This window comes from Triticum dicoccoides, chromosome 2A, assembly GCF_002162155.2.
Source record: "Triticum dicoccoides isolate Atlit2015 ecotype Zavitan chromosome 2A, WEW_v2.0, whole genome shotgun sequence".
Lineage (NCBI taxonomy): Eukaryota > Viridiplantae > Streptophyta > Magnoliopsida > Poales > Poaceae > Triticum > Triticum dicoccoides.
In genome coordinates this window covers 696,349,031-696,367,737 of record NC_041382.1, presented here as the reverse complement: position 1 = coordinate 696,367,737, position 18,707 = coordinate 696,349,031, and the positions used below count along the sequence as shown (strand labels likewise).

Below are 18,707 nucleotides of genomic sequence, written 5' to 3'. Positions count from 1 at the left end.
GGTATACATAGGAAACTGGACGAGGAAGAAGATTTCGGCATCCCGAACAAAAGAGCTTGATGTATTTTCCAAATTTCTGTAAGAATATTTTTGTAAGGTCAGTGGTTTATAAAAGAAGAAGAAACAGCAACCCTTTTGACCGGCAAATGCTCTTCTTTTTCTTTGCATCGTGGCACGATGTCGCTGGAGCCGTGTCAAAAGCATTCGTACGGGTCTCTCTCAGAAGAAGAAAAATGTATTCAGGGGTCACGGTCACGGTCAAGGTCAAAGTCAAGCCATCCATTCATTTTCCACAGCCCACAGGGTAAGGCAAGGCGCCCCTCCTCCCAAACAAAGTCCAAAGCCACCAGAGCCCAGTCGCGCGTGCCGTCTTCTCTCCGTCGTCGCCGCCTCGGTCTGCCATGATAGCGCCAAGTACCAACCGCCCGTCAAAATGAAAATGTATGTTCATCCAGGACGAATTTGGTTCATTTTTGGATGCATACAGGACAGGTGCCGTCTTCTCACACATTTGTCACGCCTAATTCATGGGAACTTACCCCTCTGCAAATGAAAAACTCTGTATGTCACACAGAGATTTTACAAGGAACGCAAGACTTCAGAATGATTCGTATCTCAAGTTTCGGTGAAAATGAAATCCCAGTGGTGTAAATTTAGCTGAGTCATTTCCTGACCTACAAACAGGTCGAAAATAGGGGTGTACTAGATAGATATGGAGAAAGAAAAAAACTAGCCAACAGTTCCCTGGTATAACCCTACTATGAGTTTCTACGACTAGCAGCTAAACACAATTGAACAGATCATTACTGTGAAAGACCTAACATGAGAGGTCGCCGGACGGGAGTAGAATGATCTCCATACTTTCATCCTTGGCAATTCCATCATGGCTCAAACTCAACTGCGCATCGAAATTCATCTCCCCGCGGCAGCTCAAGTCTCGAAGCAGAGGAAGTAGAGGCTCTTCTTCTTCACTCTTCAGAACAGAGTGTTGTTTCATCAGTCTTCTCAGCGCTTCAAGTTCAACCGCAACCTCAATCATCCTCGGCCTCTCTTCACCTCTCAGCCTCAAGCATCGCAAAGCCAGCTGCGCGACCGTTTTGACATGCCGCATTCCAGCTTCCTTGGCCACTTGAGAGTCTACAATCTTCAGCAACTGGTTCTGATGGAACAACGTGCTAAAATGCATCGCGAGGCTTCTCACCTCGTCCATCTGTCCACCACATATTGGTTTCTCCCTTGTCAGTAGCTCGATGAGCACCACACCAAAGCTGTAGACGTCACTTTTCTCGGTCAGCTGGCTTGTCTGGAAGTACTCAGGGTCCATGTACCCTAGCGTGCCCTGCACCAAGGTCGTCACATGGGTCTGATCGCGGGGTATCGGCCTTGACGCGCCGAAATCGGACACCTTTGCGGTGAAGCTTGTGTCAAGAAGTATGTTCGATGACTTGACGTCTCTGTGGACGATTGGCGTCTTTGCAGCCAAGTGCAAGTATGCAAGTGCCGATGCTGTTTCAACTGCAATCCTCAGGCGGTCCTCCCACGACATCGGGATTGATGTATTGTGAAGATGATGAAAAAGGGCCCCGTTGGTGATAAATTCATAGACCAATAAGGGAACTTCTGCCTCGAGACAGCAGCCTAGTAGCTGAACCACATTCTTGTGGGTCACTTGTGAAAGAATGACCAGCTCATTCACGAATTGCTCCACCTGGCTCTGATCAACCCGCTGCGACCTTTTGACTGCTACAACCGTTTGATCCGATAATATACCTTTGTAGACTGTCCCGAATCCACCTCTGCCAACAATATTGTTATCGCTGAATTTGTTGGTTGCCTTGTCAAGCTCACCTGAGGTAAATATCCGCAGCGGTGCCTTCCGAGAAAGCATCTGCTGCTTCAGTAACACACCACCATTCTGCATAAAATATCTCTGTCTTTTCTTTGCAAGCTTTCTCCTCCTAAAAAGACAGTGAGTCCAGAAACTGAAAACAAGGAGAAGCAGTAGCAGAGCTAGTCCCACAACTGCAAAGGCACAGTAAAACTCGGAGGATTATTTATTTGGTCAAGCATTAATCTAACTCAACATGCCTCCTGTACAGTGTAAACATCCATCGCATGACAAAGCAGTGAGATAGGGCTTCAGAAACTTGCCTATTGAAATCTGCAGCGTGCCAATTCCATTGCAGCCACTTCCATCCTTTCGGCCATTACCACTCATCCCTGATGGGCAAGTACAGTTGAAACCGCCCTTCACGTTGATGCAGCTATGTGTGCATGGATTTCCAAGGAAGCACTCATCGATATCTTGCCGACAGTCACGTGGAACCAAACAGATATCAGATATGGGTAGTTCTTGCCGATTATTAAGCTGGAAAACAAAAACTGAGGAAACAAAAAAAGTCAGAAAATATAAGCACATACGTGTTCGTTACCTTGGCATCCACCAGGCCCTTGCAGGTATGGGTTCCCCTGAAACCCGTTGGTACAATTGCAGCGATATCCAATCCCATTAGACGAGTTATAGCAGTAAGAATTCTCCTTGCAAGCATATGATGCAGAGCGGCTTGCCTCCTCACAGCTGCCACCATCTATGGACCACTCAAGAACAACATGCCGGTATTGAGGAGGGCTTTTATTTGAGTTGTTCAGGATCTTCAGGTCAGCAGTAGCGAAAGCATAGGAGTTCTGCTCCACGATGAACGCCTCAGCACATGCTGAAGTATACTTGCTGAGGCTGGCAGTTATGTTTATGTTTGTGAAATCTGAATACAGCTTCTTCAACCCCTTTGGCACCGGTGCTTGGCAGCAAGCCACACCAGAGCAAGCACCATCGACGATGCTATTATTAGAGCAAAAAGAAGCGCAGCCACCGCTGTAACCACCACTGGTACCATTCACCAGCATGGCCACCATATTACAGCCGACAGCGGTGAACTTGTTCCTTGTATCGGAGAAGGTGAAGTTTGTCCCCTCAAGGCTGAAGCTAGCAAAGTTCCCTCTGCACTGCGGGGAACGGGAAGCGGCACTAGCCAGGATGGTCACATAACCATCCAGCAGGGAGATGTTGAGAATACTAATTGAGTTGTTGCCTATGGGAAGCCTAGGACCAGATGAAGTACAATTGATCTCGAACCCTTGAGCTGGGGAGGGGCTCTGGCCATGGACACCAAAAGGATAAGGGATAGAGATGTTGGAACTTGAGCATGCAGAGGTACTCAATTCCATAGAATGAACAAAGAATGGAGAGAAGCATGTGAGGAGGAGCCATGGCAGGAGAGGAAAGGGAAGCAACTCCTTCTCCATTGGTCTTCGGAAACAAACGGTAGGCTCCAACGCCTATTTATCAATAGTTTCTCAGGAAACTGAGGGGAAGAACCACCAGCAAACACTTGCCTGTGGTTCTCTGGTACCGTGGTACACTCTAATTTTCTCTTGTAGGACAATACTGGGGCATCGTTTCCTCATCTTATTGTGGTCTAGTTTCTGTAGTGGGGCACCGTTTTCTCATCTTATTGTGGTCTAGTTTCTGTAGTGGGGCACCGTTTTCTCAACTTATTGTGGTCTAGTTTCTAGTTTCTGTAGTGGAAGCCAAGAAGGTGATCTATTCGAGACTCACAGCCACAAACAGGCTTCAGCTAAGATGTGCCGATGTGGACTTGTCCCATTAACTAATAAGCACGACCATATTCCCTGTTATCATTTTCCCCTTCCCCTTTCCATCTCATTTCCTTCCCTGAAGTCAAGTGGATGCTTCAAGCAAACACAGGGTACCAGAGGGGATGCTTTAAACTGCTGGCCTTTGTCTGTACATATACATATTGGTGCCTACACCAAATATCAAATATTATCATGCAGACCATTGCTCATGGGTATAATTGATTGATTTCACCACCTGACAGGTGACAGGCCACCTAAAAGTTCAGATGAAAGTATGCAGGCCTACGAGTAGTAGTACTTGTCTTGTCGTCAAGTAGTTTGGATTCACCAAGTTCAGTCAATGCCTGAACCTAAACAACCAAACCTCATGCCCGGTCTACCTAGATGGTAAAAAAGAGGACAGTAGATGATCAGGATCCATTGCCCCTGCCATCCAGCCAGCAGGAGGGCAATCCACAAACGGAACTGCAGAGGAAACAGGTAGTAGCAGTTTTTTTTCAGAAGAAGAGCGAGTGGCAGATTCAGATATAGGTAGTGCCAAAATTCTAGGGTTCTAGACTCTTACCTCGCCGCCCATGTCGCCAGGCACGGCGGCTCCGGGCTCCGCCTCCCCGCGCAACCTCCAGTCCAGCTTATCACCGCCCATATGAGCCTCCCAGTCCCAAGGTCGCGTTGCTCGGGACGCTGGGCGGCTGGCGGAGTGGGCAGGAGTGCGTCTGCCGGCACCGGGGAGGGTGCGCATGCGAGCGGTGAGGTGGCTGCCGTGCTTTCCCCTGCCATTGCGGCGGCGGAGGAGGTGGGAGAAGCGGCGAGTGGCGAGGGTGAGGAGTCCTGGTTTCCGGAGGACAGAGAGGAGGCTGAAGCGGTCTGGAAAGAAATGCTGAAACTGTAAAGAAGAAACAAGGCAAAGGCTTGCCATTACATTAATTAAGAGAGAAGGTTTGTAATAAAGTCCAACAGAAGGCAAGAAAAAAGCCATCACTATCGCGGCATTGCATAACCCAAGTGCTTAGCGCCCCGAGCACCCACAAACGAATTTCTTCTTCGATGTTGCGTAGTCGAAGGTGTCACGGTGTTTCGATTTGCCTGACAAATCATTCGTGTTAGTGACACAGACCCTTAATGGAGGTGAACTGAGTCGTGACAGTACCATATTACAGATTTCGGGCTTATATGTAAAGGGATTCGGCAAGGGAAACCCCCTAGGTTATCAAGGGGGTTGGGACTTGGAGAGAAAAGGAAAATACTTTTACAAACAGTCACATGGTACTCGGGTAATTAGCCGTAGCAAAGAACACGAAATTCCAAATGTTACTCTATGCTTTAAAAACGACAAGATCGGACACGCCTGTCACTTTCATGTGTTTGCTGCTCTACACAAACACAGACTCGTGGTCTTTTACAACTTCCAACCGATTCAACCTAGGTATATTTTACAGATCGTTTGTGTTGTTAGTGGCACATGCCCTTCATGGAGGTGAACTAAGCCGTGACACTACCGTGTTACACCAGCAATGGAAATGGAACTTTGCGAAATTTCGGGCTTATATATAAAGGGGATTCGACAAGTGAAAAACACTAGGTTATCAAGGGGGCTGGGACTTGAAGAGGAAAGGAAAGTATTTTACTCACAGTCACATGGTAATTAGCCACAGCAACAAACACAAAATTTCAAATGTCGCTCTATGTTTTAACAGCAAGATCAGACACGTCCGCCACTTCCAGGTATTTGCTGCTCTACACAAACACAGACTAGTGGTATTTACATCTTCCAACTGATTCGGCCTAGGTATATTTTACAGAAAGATGTAGGGAATGTAATAACCACATTTTTTGCATTCTTTGTAATAACCACTTGGTCCCACCTTGCACGGGGGACAGACAGATATAAAATACCATGGCAGCTTCAAACAAGAAAAATACAACAAACGACGACGACGATGGCAACAATGCCAGCAACACAGCACTGCAGATTCTGTAATAGTAACTATTGACATACTGAGGTCGATAAGGTTGCCCGGAAAGCTTTGATTGTGTTCACAACATTTGAAGCCGCTCTTCTGTGTATCACACACTAACCTACATATGCTTCTGTACAGGTGAAGCAATGACTCCAAAGTCTGGATATAAACTTCTACATATAACATAGTACTATTGACCTGTTGGGCTGTTGGCTATGTATGTAATGTAACAACATATGTAAACTATGTAGATACATGATCAAACACAAAAGTCAGCACCTTCACAGTACAAAAGAGAGAGGTGGCCAGTTCCGAACGTTGGCCACCACTCTGGTTGCCCCTTTGTTGAAGAAAGCTCCTTCCATCAGATTGCCCAGCCAAGGCTTCGGCATCTGAACACAAAAACAGTTTTCGGTCTTCACACCAGCCACCGGACGGACAGTCAGAGATCAACAACGGTTTTGAGGTATCGACAGTTTGGGACTTTGGGAAATGTACATACAACAGCTGCAAGCCTGAGCCAGGTCAAGCCATGCCAACCATTCGTACTACCAGCATAGCCAAAAGACCTACGGTGGATCCCGTACCGCAGGACTGGCCTTTCTAGCACGGTGAGCAAGAGCATGGGACGGCCTGCCAACTGCTTCCATTATCCTACTGAACACAACCTTTGCGGGGACACATGTGACCAGCGGAATTGCTTCGTCTGATTTCAATAGACCACCCAGAACATCGCTGCGCCTATGTGCCTTTGCCTGGCCACCTTCTCTGTGAGGCTTTTTCCCAATGGAAATGGATGAAACGGGTCTGGTTTTCTGGCTTGGTGAGCTTGCTTTCTTGAAGCCAGAGGGCTTCTTTTGAGATTTCTGAGAAAATGGCCTCAGCACACTGGTGGTGCTTTTCTTTGCATGCTTGACCCCCTGCTCATCGGTGGCATTGCCATCTAAGGTTGCTCGTGATGAATTCAAACGTGGGACTCTGGGCATAGCAGTCCTTCTGCCTGTTGGCCAAGCAGGTGGTGCTGCTGTGCTATTTTCCAGAACAGGATCACTGCCCAAAATAAGCCTGTCCATTGAACCTTCTTCAAGAATTCCAACTTGGATAGGGTGTCCAACAATAGCTTTACCATCCAGTCTGCTCATCAAAGAAACCAATGGGACATGCTCGCCTTGATAGTTAGCCTGTACCTTCAGGTCAACATTAAACAACACCGGCCCAATGTAACCAAGATGTGAGCCATGATTTTGTTGATACAATGAAGATCCTTCCCCACATGCCTTCTGACCAATAGAGGTTATCTGATTGCCATTTTTATTTAGCAAAGAGGTCTTGCAAGAAATTTCACAGTCGTTGAAAGAAGTGTAACTTCGTCCAATATCTCTGATAGGTTCTGAAGATAAGGGATAATCTTTACCATAGTATCTGTTAACGCCTGAATGATTCGCGGCCTTGTCAACCAAATCTGCTTCATCACGATCACAATCCAACCTTTCTTGGTTCTCAGGAAAACTTTGACCAAACGGTTGATGGCTTGACGCATCAATAATCTCAACTTTAGAGTCACCTTTATTGGTCATTTTGAGCAGCCCCTTCATGAAACTACTTGAGCTATCTAATGACAGATTTTCATCCGCCTTCCCCATTGGTCTCTTCACTGCAGTGCGCCGGTTGCGTTTACCTTTCATATGCCACTGGGAAACACCTAACTCAGGAGAACCATCCTCACCTAGTAAGACGTTTTGTTGAGGAATAAGAGTAGAAAAGTTCATCTCATCATCGTCATCAATATCATTTGCATGCCTTGACTTATTAAAAGCCTGGAGGGAATTAGGATCACATGCATCTGATTCAGGGGATTGTACCTTAGCATACCCTGCCAATAATATCAACAAAGGGAAAACGATCAAGTAAGGACAAATATCCAGTAAGAAATGTACGGAAGTCACTGGAATCATCATAAGTTCAAGACAAAGGTGGAGGTTGTATGTTATTGTAGCAAAACACAAACATGATCAAGTATACTTAGCATATCTCAAAGCACAGAGTTTAATCAACAAACTTCCATAAAAGAAGTGCACCAACAAAATAGATGTACACGGCACTAGGTAGCATAGTAGAAATGAGCTGTACACGATTTTTGCAACAGTTCAGCCCCACACTCACGCATAACTAAATAATTGCATGATCGGCAATAATTGATCCTACAACATCCCTACAATATCATTAGGCATCAATATTTGACAACCTAAGCAGGAGCATGATTATTTATTGTTGTGTCTTACAAAATCAAAATCCAAAGAAGAGGCATGTAGCAATGAGGCACTTACTTTGCAGAAGTTCAGCATCATCTTCTGTCTCAGTATCTGAACATAAACTCATTGAAGGATCAGATTCATGCTTCTCAACGAAGTCCGGAAATGTTTGCTCTTCGAGAAGAGTATCCTCCTGCTTTAGGTAAGTTTCCGTCTCACGATGAGCTTCTGTTAATATTGTTTCCTTAACAGGTATGAAGTCACGGCTATGTGCATCACCAGAATCAGCAGACAGGTATGTGGCACCACTTCTTTTGGCCTGACAGATAGCAGGCAAAGGATCCTTACCTCCTTCAACTACAACAGTTCCAGAATCATCATTGCACTGAAAAGGGCGAGGAAATTTGACGCTACTCTGTACAACTTGAGCAAGTGGCCTGCATCTATCATGTTTTTTGACAACAGATGCTTCAAAAACAGCTTCCACTAATCTTCTCTTTTTCAGGGCTGTATTTTTCTTACCGCTCTCTACATTTGATCCTTCTTGCGTATGTCCTGAACTGGAAAAGCCATTGACGTAATTACTGAGAGTGTTCCCTGAAGCTTCCAGAGCAAGAGATCCTGACAAGTTTCTTTTTGAACCAGCATGAATAAACTTTTCTTCACACTCTTTTGTTTTACCAAGGAGAACAGAGTTGTCCCCTTTCTGTTTTTTACTCTTTTTGCTTTTATAACGAGTAGTGCTGAGATCTACGCGTTGCTGAGATGCTGAGCTTTGCAAATGCAACTGAGGTTCCTGGACGTTGTTTCTTGAGTAATATTCTGAAGGGAAGTCGTCAAACTCCCTCCCTGTGTCAGCAAAGAGGGTACTGCAGCTGTCATCTGCCCTGAAACCTTGGTTCTGGTACTTCAATGCAAGCTGCTTTCTTTCCAATTCAAGAGCATGAAGAATAGCATCTTCTCTACGAGCATATTTTTCTCTTCTCTTTACAGGAGTTCCTTGAAAAGCCATTGCCTTCTCAATACAAGCATCAAACTCTCCACATCTAAATTCCTTGACACGTTTTGATTTCTCCAGGTTATACCAGTCACTGACAAAGAGAGGAAACAGAAAGAATCAGAAATCAAACTGTAAGCTCTGTTGAAAGCCAAATCATTAACAGGTAATACTGAGTACTATGTGCAATCAGCAGTTTGCCTGTTATCATTGTGAATTAAACACTCACTTGAAACTAATTCTTTAACATTCTTATGTACTTACTCTTAGATGGAGAAATACTTTCATACTTGGGATCTACGAATAAGTAGAAGAATAAACAAGAATCTGATCCATTTAATAGTGACTAGAAAACTACTACATAAATAAAATCATCTAAGCAAGAAATTAGTCAGTGAAACTTGTAAGAAAATGTAATCTGATAAGGCTATGTGTACCCCAACCACAATCGTTGTTGATCGACTGTATGAGCGTGCTATTTGTGCACCACAAGTTGATGTAGAAAACGAACCCTAAGAATCAGAGATGTCTACAAGCCAAAGTCCTTTCAAAAATTTGATTAGGAAGGTGACAAGATGATGCATTCGTGCCCGATTGCAGTCTGCTGGACATGAAGAAGTCCAACGTATCCACGACTTTGATTGTGTACGATCACAGCAGAAGCAGCTAAAGCGAACCTGACTTTAGCATAGTCACGTAAAAAAGAAACACGTATGTGTGCATGCATATGAGAAAGAGGCTTAGTTGTGCATGTGCATGAGGTTGAATAAAAATGTTTTCTAATCAGAAATATAGATAGTTATGGGTGCAGCTATCTAAAAGGAAATATGAGACCTGGTCGGTTTGAATAGAACAAGATTTTGTTGCCTTTTATTTCAACGGTCATGACCACCCGATCTATCAAGAGTGACGCATACAAGGGTTCTTACATGGAATTGCATGAGTTTGGATGGGGTCCACCAAGCAGGAACTGGTGGTGAGATTTAATTGGCAAGAGAGTTTATTTTAGAGATTGTTTCTGTTGGTATTTATCACGAGTTTTTATCAGTGTGGCCAGCTTGGTGGCAAGGTTAAGAGTGTTGGGCACACACTATAACTAGCCAGGCCGGTTAATGCATATTTTTCATGAGGTCGCGAATAAAAGCAGAAAACACCCATGTCGGGGATGACTAAATACCGTGCTTCTGCGCCGCCTTATGTTTAGGGTTTCAAACTGAGTTTTGAGGTTGGTTGAGCACTTTGGTGCAACGGAAATCTACATGCTTCGCTTCTTGCATGGTTTTTCAAGGACAAAGAATCTTTCTTTGCTTTTCCAGTGCCTATCTAGTTCTTCTTTTTTTCTCTACCAATTCATCCACCAATCCTTTTTTCCACTTCGTTATAGAGCTTGTTGCCAAGGATTCATAGATTGGTTTACCAGCTATATATTATCTCTAGTTAAAAAAAATCAAGAATTACATCAGACTACAATATTCAAATTCAATACACCATAAATCCAATAGACAGAATCACAGAACATACAAAATAAAAGGCTAAACTAATGTATTTACCACAATGCTCTTAAGACTATCCCAAAAACTGCCACTGCCATGGAAGAATCCAATCAGTACATCAACTTTTGTTTCATACTTTAGTCATCTTTTATTTCATGCAACGCCCATTCCAAGACTGGCACGCGTGTTTTATTTCAGCCTAGCACTCGCATTTGTTGCCCATTTATTAATCTAGAGTGAGTAATTGCCGAAATAACATCCAATCATTTATTCAAACATGTGGAAGTCGCAGTATCTATAAAAGTTTGTTCCCATGATTAAAATACCCCGTTTGTTGATCTAATAGCGTTTGGAATGGCAACCCAAAGGAATTTCATATGATTTTTGGAGGGTTATAATCCTTTAGAATTTTTCCTGTGTTGGTCGTTTGATTCATAGGATCGAATCTTATAGGAATTTTTCCTAAGGAATAATGTCTACTACATTTCATTGGAAATCCAGCATCCACTCCAACCTCATGTTACAGTTCTTTGTTTTTCCTGTGAAATCAAATACTCTATGCTAATCCTACAGGATTCAGAAAAGTGGGCATGCCACTCCAATCCTGTATTTTTCTATTCCTACATTTTATGAATCCTGCAAACCCTATAGGATTCAAGTGGGCATGCCACTCCAATCCTGTATTTTTCCTATTCCTATGTATTGTGAATCCTGTGAATCAAAAAGTGCCTAAGTATCCCCATGTCATTCCTGAACCAAACAAATCCTTATCTAATGAATAGCTGAGAATCAACTAACCTAGGTCAATCTCTTATCTTAATCTAGATAAATTAGGGCAAAAAATACATAGAAGAGGGAATGGTAGGAAAGCTTACATGCTAGCATCCTCGCGGCCGAGTAGCTTGACCGGAGTCCCCGTCCTGGGCGTCACCACCTGCGACGCCGCGAGCTCCTCCTGCCCGACTATCCTCCCGGGCCACCAGGACCCGTTCCGCCGCCGCACCCAGACGATGGTCCCCGGCGAGCAGTCTGAGATTCCGCCGCCATCCACCTCCCCTTGCCCCTCTCCTCCTCCTCCCTCTCCCCCCGAGCTCCGCCCCATGGCGACCAGGCCGCCACCAAACCTAACCTAATACTCAGGGGCGGATCTACAGGGCGTGCGGCACGCTGGTGGGATTAACTTAGCCGCTGGCTGAAGCCAACTCGCGCGGGATTGGGACGTCGGCGGTCGGCGGTGAAGGGCCGGCCGGCGGTAGAGCTAGGGCACGGTCAAGGCGGTCTTTTTTCTTTTTCTTTTTTTCCTTGAGGGAAGAAGGGCACACGGTCTGAACTCGGAAAGACAGAGCCAAAGGTCCAAACGTGTGTTTAGATGTTTTGTCAGGTGCTCAGCTAGACCAGTTGACGGACCGATGAGGAGGGCCAAGTCGGTCGAAAAATAAAATAAAAACTGACATGTGGGCCCAAGACGATTTTTTTTGCAGAAACTTATGGGAGCTTTATTGACTTAGTAGCATGTAATTACAATCAGCCCTGAGGCTGTTAACTAGGAAAGGAGGGCAGTCCTCAAGCCAGCACTCCGAAACCAATAAGGCGGAAGCCTTCTTGGCACACAGATCGGCCAAGTGTTCACCTCTCTGGACACATGCTTAAGCGAAAAGGAAATAAAAGACAAAGACTTCTCCTGAATTTCATCTAAGATAGGCGCGACAATTGACCTCGAACTATCACGCGAAGACCAGAGGTTGACAACCTCTAAACAATCCACCTCCATCACTACGTGTGAGAAACCACATAGTTGTGCAAAGATAACTCCTTCCCGTAATGACAAAACTTCCGCAACGAAAGGATCTGACACTCCTGGAAAAGGTTTGATCCACGCTCCCATGAACAACAGATGAGACCTCACCACGCCTCCTCCTCCCGCGCATGAAGCTGCAGTGTTTATTGCTCCATCCGTATTGATCTTAATCCATCCCGCATCAGGAGGACGCCATTGGAGACCCAAGACGCCTCGACCTGGCTTTAGAAATTCAAGCAGCAGCAGATCATTAGGAACAGTTTTTATCGCGTGAACTGGATCATAAGTTGGTTGATCATGGGTCCACCGATTCCTCGACGACCAAATCGCATGCATGACTGTAATAATTTTACCTCTGTCATGGTCCACAATCTGATCATCCATGAGCACATCTCTTTCCCAGGTGCCCGAATTCAACAGCGGCAGATTGACTCCCATAAAATCACGAGCCGCACTCCAAAACAGACCCGCATGAGAACAGCTAATCAACGCGTGGTGCAAGTCTTCTGTCGTTGTCTTGCATATATCACACATCACCATTGTACGAATATGACGATGATGTAGGGTAGCATAGTCCGGGAGGATTCCCAGTAACACTCGCCACCAGAACACTCTTACTCTGGGAAATAACCTTGAGCTTCCACAAGGCAGTCCACATATGTTTTTCTGACGATGATGGATCCGTTATCGTTCCTTCCTCTAGAGCAGAATGCTCGTTATGAGTCACTAGAGCACGATAAGCCGACTTAACAGAATAAACACCAGACCTCTCCAAATCCCATGCAAAAAAATCCTCACCTCCGGATGCTCTTAATGGTATGTTCAGTATAGCCGCACCATCTGATGGTAGAAAGTTCCTTCGGACTAGTTCGACATCCCAAGACCCCGTCTCATGATCGAACAGCTCTGAGACCCGAGGTATCGGATCGACCCCAGTCCGACCAGTTGGCTTACGAGTACTTGTGTTTGGGATCCACCTATCCGACCAAGTGGGTATAGATTCACCGTTCCCAACACGTTTGATCAAGCCACATTCTAGCGCCTTCCGACCTGCTATGATCGCCTTCCAAGTCGCCGATGCTGAGCGAGGCACCCGTGCTTCCATAAAATCACAGTTATGGAAATATTTTCCCTTCAAAACTCTGGAGCATAGGGAGTTGGGATGGGTCAACAGCCGCCATCCGTGCTTGCCAAGCAAGGCTAGGTTAAAACTTTCAAAATCCCTAAACCCCATACCTCCATTCACCTTTGGAGCAGTGAGATTTTCCCAAGACACCCAATGCAAAGACCGGTGGTCAATGGAGCTACTCCACCAATACTTTGCCATCGGAGATGTAAGTTGCGAGCAAACTTTCTTGGTCAACTGAAAACAAGACATGCTAAATGTGGGTATAGCCTGAACCACTGATTTGAGCTAGATCTCCCTACCTGCACATGCCAAGTTTCTCTCGGACCATCCTTGCATTTTGTTTCTGCCCCTCGCCACAATATGAGTGAAACTACCACTCACAATCTTGCCAACCGCTATCAGTAGACCCAAATATCTCTCAGTGAAAGCTTCCACAGCGATTCCAAGTGTTTGCTTAATATCCCTTCTCAACTCATGAGAAGCATTGGGGGTGAAGTAAACTGCACTTTTCTCCCGGTTGACTGCCTAGCCAGAGCAAGCAGCATAGATCCTGAGAATATCATTTAAATTAGAAAAGGGGAAAACTCAAAATGTGGTATTTTGTCTTTTTTTAATTAAAGCAACCGAGACCTCATGAGAAATCAAAATCTTTGGGTTCCGGTGAGTAGCTCTTTTGCATATTGTTCATAGGGCTATAAATTATGTTTTGAGAAGAGGTGAGCCAGCTTCACTGCTCACACTCTAAGCTACAACCTTAGATTTTCATGAGCCTTAAATTGCACGATCCGTTTTCATGACGCAAAAGAGACTTGCTAGAACATTTATTTATTTTCGCCATAAACTCCTTGATATGGCACCATAGGAATAAGAGTTTCCTTCATCGATGATCTTGAGAACTGTCGAGCAACTGGTGGCCACTTGAACCACCATTGTGTTAAGATCAAAATCAAGTGAAAATAGCTCACTATATGCAATGGCTTCCAAGTTGCTTGGATCAGTCGACCCACATGTGACGCCAGAAGCTCATACCACCTGAGGATCCTCCTGGACCACCACGGCACATTCCGCTGTCGCATCCACATGATAGACCCCAACAAGCAATTCGTGATGTCGCCATCTTCCGTGTCCTCTTGCTCCTTTCCTCTCTCTCTCTCTCTCTCTCTCTGGCCGATGGTGAGCATACCACCACGAAACCCAAACATCAAGGGTGGATCTGCAGGGTGTGCGACACACCTGGTAGTTGTGGAGGTCCGTGGAATTAAACTAACAACTAGATGAAAACCAACTCATACGGGATTGGGGCGGTGGCAACCGGTGGCGATGTTGAAGGTTGGCATAATGGTAGCATCCAGGGGAGAACTAGGGCACCGTCATGACTCTTCTAAATTTTTGAGAGAAGCGCTAGAAACACAGGTGACAGAAAACACAAAACACATATTTAGGTATTAAGCCGAAGGAGGTGACGAGCCGACTAGGAGGGACAAATTGAACAAAAAGAACACTGATGAGCGGGCCCACAAAAATTGGGCAAAAAACCCTCAAAATGAGCTATTTTGAGTTTTGCAAAGATACATAAATGTGTGCTTTTGGAACACTGTTTAAGAAAAATGGACAATGTTTTGTTAAATTTCATGTCACCGTCGGAAATTGCATGAGAATTGCCTTCATCGAATAAATATTGTTGGTGCACATCGAACCGTGTGATTGTGGCTATGACACAGAGAATATGGAGTGGCAAAGGACATAGATGGGTTGTGGAACATAACATATTGGTCATAAATAAACTAAATGGCATGTCATGACCAATTGGGTAAAAAAAATCTACTAGCAGTTTTCTCCCATGACATGACTTCCGCCTCGGTGTCCTACATAAAAAGAGAGACTTGTAATATAATTGATTTTCAAGTGAAAAAGAAGAGACTAAAATGTTCTCTTGTATTTGTGTGTCATGTACAGTACAATAATACAAAAGCAAGAAAAAAATACAAATGTAAAGGCGAGAGAACACCAATAAGGCTGGTCATAGCAGGAGTCTTAGCTAGTAACGTAATGCACCCCAAGGCAAGTTTGCTTATGTACCAAATAGTTAACGAGGAGAGAGGTGTTTGTGGTAACATAATGTGTTATTGTAATATAACACACACCCCAATGCAAAAGGAGAAAATGAAGGCTTGCATGATTCCATATATATGTTACTACCCACTATGAAGCTAGTAATATAGACTAGTAATATGTTCATGAAATAGTCTAAGTTACTTCCCACCTGAAGCTCATCCCGCCCGAGGATCCTCCCGGACCACCATCATTGAGTGAGAGTGTGACATGAAATCTTTTATTGAATAGTTAAAAAAGTGAATAGATCATTTGAAGTCTGTTGTGCATGTTTGATTGGATATGGCAAGTTTTCTACACACAAAAAAACCTCATTCAAACATTGCCATCGGTGGAACCAAGCAATTGTTATGAATCGGTGTGGCTGAGTACTCAGAAGTGTAATTCTTTAATATGTCATTGCCATTAACTTCTTCAACAAGTACTTGGGAAACTCGGTTTTTGAGGATTGCCCTATGTTCTTCAGTTGAACCGGTTCCCGCGCACCGAGTATGAATTCCAACAGTTGGTGAAGAACTAGGTTCTTTAGTGTCCAGCAAGTTAAAGAACTTCCCACACAACTAGTTTTCTGTGGCGGCTATGAATAGCGTCCTACAAGTTGAAGAACTTTTGACACAAGTACTAGTTCCGTGTTGTTGGGACCCGATAGTAGAGATATGCAAATCTAGCAATTCCACTAGCAAATATATATAAAAAATTCCAAGCCCCTCCACACACCGCGAATGTTAAAACCATACAAGCAACATGCACATCATGTGGGTGAGAACAAAAGGTAACACAACACAACTCAACGATATAAGTGGAATACACACACAACATAGTAAAAAAAATTGAAATGAGTAAAGTTTAATAAATTAATACAGACAAGGATATCACAACTAAGTTGCAGCTCACACGATTGAAACGAAAATACACTTAGACAGGTAAGTGTGACAAATGCCTTAAGAAGGTTAATGAAAAGCAGATGGCGACCATAATCCTTCCTAGAACATTGCATTGAATAATCACAGTTGACATTGTCCTTCACCACTAGAGACCGCTTGTTCTAAATGGTACCGTTTGATTTGCAGCATCTAGATAAAAAGAAAAATAAAGCAAGATGAGTACCCAACTATAATGGTAAGACTTACATCAGAACTAATTATATATGTGTAGGATCGAAAATATGTCTAGAGGGGGGTGCTTAGACTACTTGACCAAATAAAAACTTATCATTTTCCCAATTTTAGTTCTTGGCAGATTTTAGCAACTTTGGACAAGTCAAGCAATCTTAACACAATTCAAGCAAGCATGCAAAGAGTATATGAGCAGCGGAAAGTAAAGCATGCAACTTGCAAGAATGTAAAGGGAAGGGTTTGGAGGATTCAAACGCAATAGGAGGCACGGATGTTTTTGTCGTGGTCCCGATAGGTGGTGCTATCGTACATCCACGTTGATGGAGACTTCAACCCATGAAGGGTAACGGTTGCGCGAGTCCACAGAGGGCTCCACCCACGAAGGGTCCACGAAGAAGCAACCTTGTCTATCCCACCATGGTCGTTGTCGGTGTCAAAATCAGTGGATCTCGGGTAGGGGGTCCCGAACTGTGCGTCTAGGCCGGATGGTAACAGGAGACAAGGAACACGATGTTTTACCCAGGTTCGGGCCCTCTTGATGGAGGTAAAACCCTACGTCCTTCTTGATTAATATTGATGATATGGGTAGTACAAGAGTAGATACCACGAGATCAAGGAGGCTAAACCCTAGAAGCTAGCCTATGGTATGATTGTTGTATGATGAAGTTGTCCTACGGACTAAAACCTTCCGGTTTATATAGACACCGGAGAGGGTTAGGGTTACACAAAGTCGGTTACAATGGCAGGAGATCTTGAATATCCGCATCGCCAAGCTTGCCTTCCACGCCAAGGAAAGTCCCATCCGGACACGGGACGAAGTCTTCAATCTTGTATCTTCATAGTCCTGGAGTCCGGCTACCCGAACACCCCCTAATCTAGGACTCCCTCAGTAGCCCCTGAACCAGGCTTCAATGACGACGAGTCCGGCGCGTAGATTGTCTTCGACATTGCAAGGCGGGTTCCTCCTCCAAATTCTTCATAAAAGTTTGTAAACACCAAGAGTAGTTTCCGGCTCTGCAAAATAAGTTTCCACGTATTTCCACAGAGAGAATAATATTAACATAAATCTAATCTGCTGACGTATTCCGCAGCGTGACATCACACTATGGCCAAGGCTTTATTCGAATCGTTTTCACCTTTCCACCTCAGCGTGTTTTGCGAGGCGGTTTCCTTGGCACGTCTTGTCAAAGCAGAGATCGTGTCCCCCATTTACGGGATTCTCATCAATATGGACGTGGGTAACCCAACCGCGCCATTTATCACGGCGCTTGGGAGGCAAACGAGTTTTACTAGGCCGGTGGGGACGCATAGTCGCATCCGCCCATATAAGGGGATAAGGATCCACCTTTTTACCTACGCCTTCTTCCTCCTTTGCCTATCCATCTTCTGCGCACCCGAGCTCCAACGCCCTAGCCCGCACTTCCTACCTCAACCTTCTCCAACAATGTCCGGAGCGGGAGGCAAGTGGATGGTCTCCTCCGTCACGGAGGGCCATGTCAAAAGGCTAAGGAAGGCCGGATACTTGTCCAAAGACATCGCGCACCGGCTTCCTGAGGAGGGGCAGCTTCTCCCCACCCCAAGGCCCCATGAGAGGGTAGTATTTCTTCCCCACTTCCTCCTTGGACTGGGTTTTCCTCTCCACCCATTCGTCCGCGGGCTCATGTTCTACTATGGCCTAGATTTCCACGATCTGGCCCCGAACTTCATCCTCAATATCTCGGCGTTTATCGTCGTGTGCGAGGCTTTCCTCTGCATCCGTCCCCGTTTCGGCCTCTGGCTCAAGACCTTCAACGTCAAGCCAAAGGTGGTGCGCGGCAACCAGGCGGAGTGCGGAGGTGCCATGGCGGGCAAAATAGCCAATGTCCTATGGCTCGAGGGCTCCTTTGTGGAGACCTTGAAGGGGTGGCAGTCAGGGTGGTTTTACATCACCGAGCCACGTGATCCGAAGTGGATTGCAGCCCCTGAATTCCGATCCGGACCCCCTACGCGGCTCACGTCCTGGAAGGAGACGGGCTTGTCGTGGGGCGACGAAGAAGAGGTGACCGAACTGCAAAGATGCATCCAGTCCCCAGTGAACAAGCAGCTCAAGCTTGTCAACGTAGTCCAGATCATGCTCGCCCGCCGGATCCTTCCATGTCAAGAACGGGACTTCAATTTGTGGGAGTTCAACCCGGCGCAGCACTGAACTCTGAG

General features: G+C 45.2%; 2 protein-coding genes across 2 annotated transcripts; both read right to left on the bottom strand.

Annotated features, from left to right (window-relative positions):
• Positions 1-620: 620 nt before the first annotated feature.
• Positions 621-4,013, bottom strand: LOC119356349 (wall-associated receptor kinase 3-like). The gene is made up of 3 exons (XM_037623293.1): positions 2,433-4,013; positions 2,152-2,304; positions 621-2,022 (listed from the first exon to the last, which is right to left on the bottom strand). The coding sequence occupies exons 1-3, from the start codon at positions 3,301-3,303 to the stop codon at positions 818-820; spliced, it is 2,229 nt and encodes a 742-aa protein (XP_037479190.1). The 5' UTR covers positions 3,304-4,013; the 3' UTR covers positions 621-817.
• A 1,615-nt stretch (positions 4,014-5,628) lies between these two features.
• On the bottom strand, positions 5,629-11,684 carry LOC119356347 (uncharacterized protein At1g51745-like). Its single transcript, XM_037623292.1, has 3 exons — positions 11,236-11,684; positions 7,946-8,961; positions 5,629-7,491 (listed from the first exon to the last, which is right to left on the bottom strand). Exons 1-3 carry the CDS (start codon positions 11,460-11,462, stop codon positions 6,188-6,190), a joined length of 2,547 nt encoding a protein of 848 aa, XP_037479189.1. The 5' UTR covers positions 11,463-11,684; the 3' UTR covers positions 5,629-6,187.
• Between the last annotated feature and the right edge of the window lie 7,023 nt (positions 11,685-18,707).

What these genes read in the sequence shown, in the direction of transcription:
- LOC119356349 (XM_037623293.1), bottom strand. Translation starts at nt 3,303, where the DNA reads ATGGAGAAGGAGTTGCTTCCCTTTCCTCTCCTGCCATGGCTCCTCCTC. An exon ending in AGGGCCTGGTGGATGCCAAG is followed by an intron (nt 2,305 to 2,432) that starts GTAACGAACACG and finishes ACTGTCGGCAAG; the next exon opens with ATATCGATGAGTGCTTCCTT. An exon ending in CACGCTGCAGATTTCAATAG is followed by an intron (nt 2,023 to 2,151) that starts GCAAGTTTCTGA and finishes GTGCCTTTGCAG; the next exon opens with TTGTGGGACTAGCTCTGCTA.
- LOC119356347 (XM_037623292.1), bottom strand. Translation starts at nt 11,462, where the DNA reads ATGGGGCGGAGCTCGGGGGGAGAGGGAGGAGGAGGAGAGGGGCAAGGG. An exon ending in GGCCGCGAGGATGCTAGCAT is followed by an intron (nt 8,962 to 11,235) that starts GTAAGCTTTCCT and finishes TCTCTTTGTCAG; the next exon opens with TGACTGGTATAACCTGGAGA. An exon ending in TGATGCTGAACTTCTGCAAA is followed by an intron (nt 7,492 to 7,945) that starts GTAAGTGCCTCA and finishes TATTATTGGCAG; the next exon opens with GGTATGCTAAGGTACAATCC.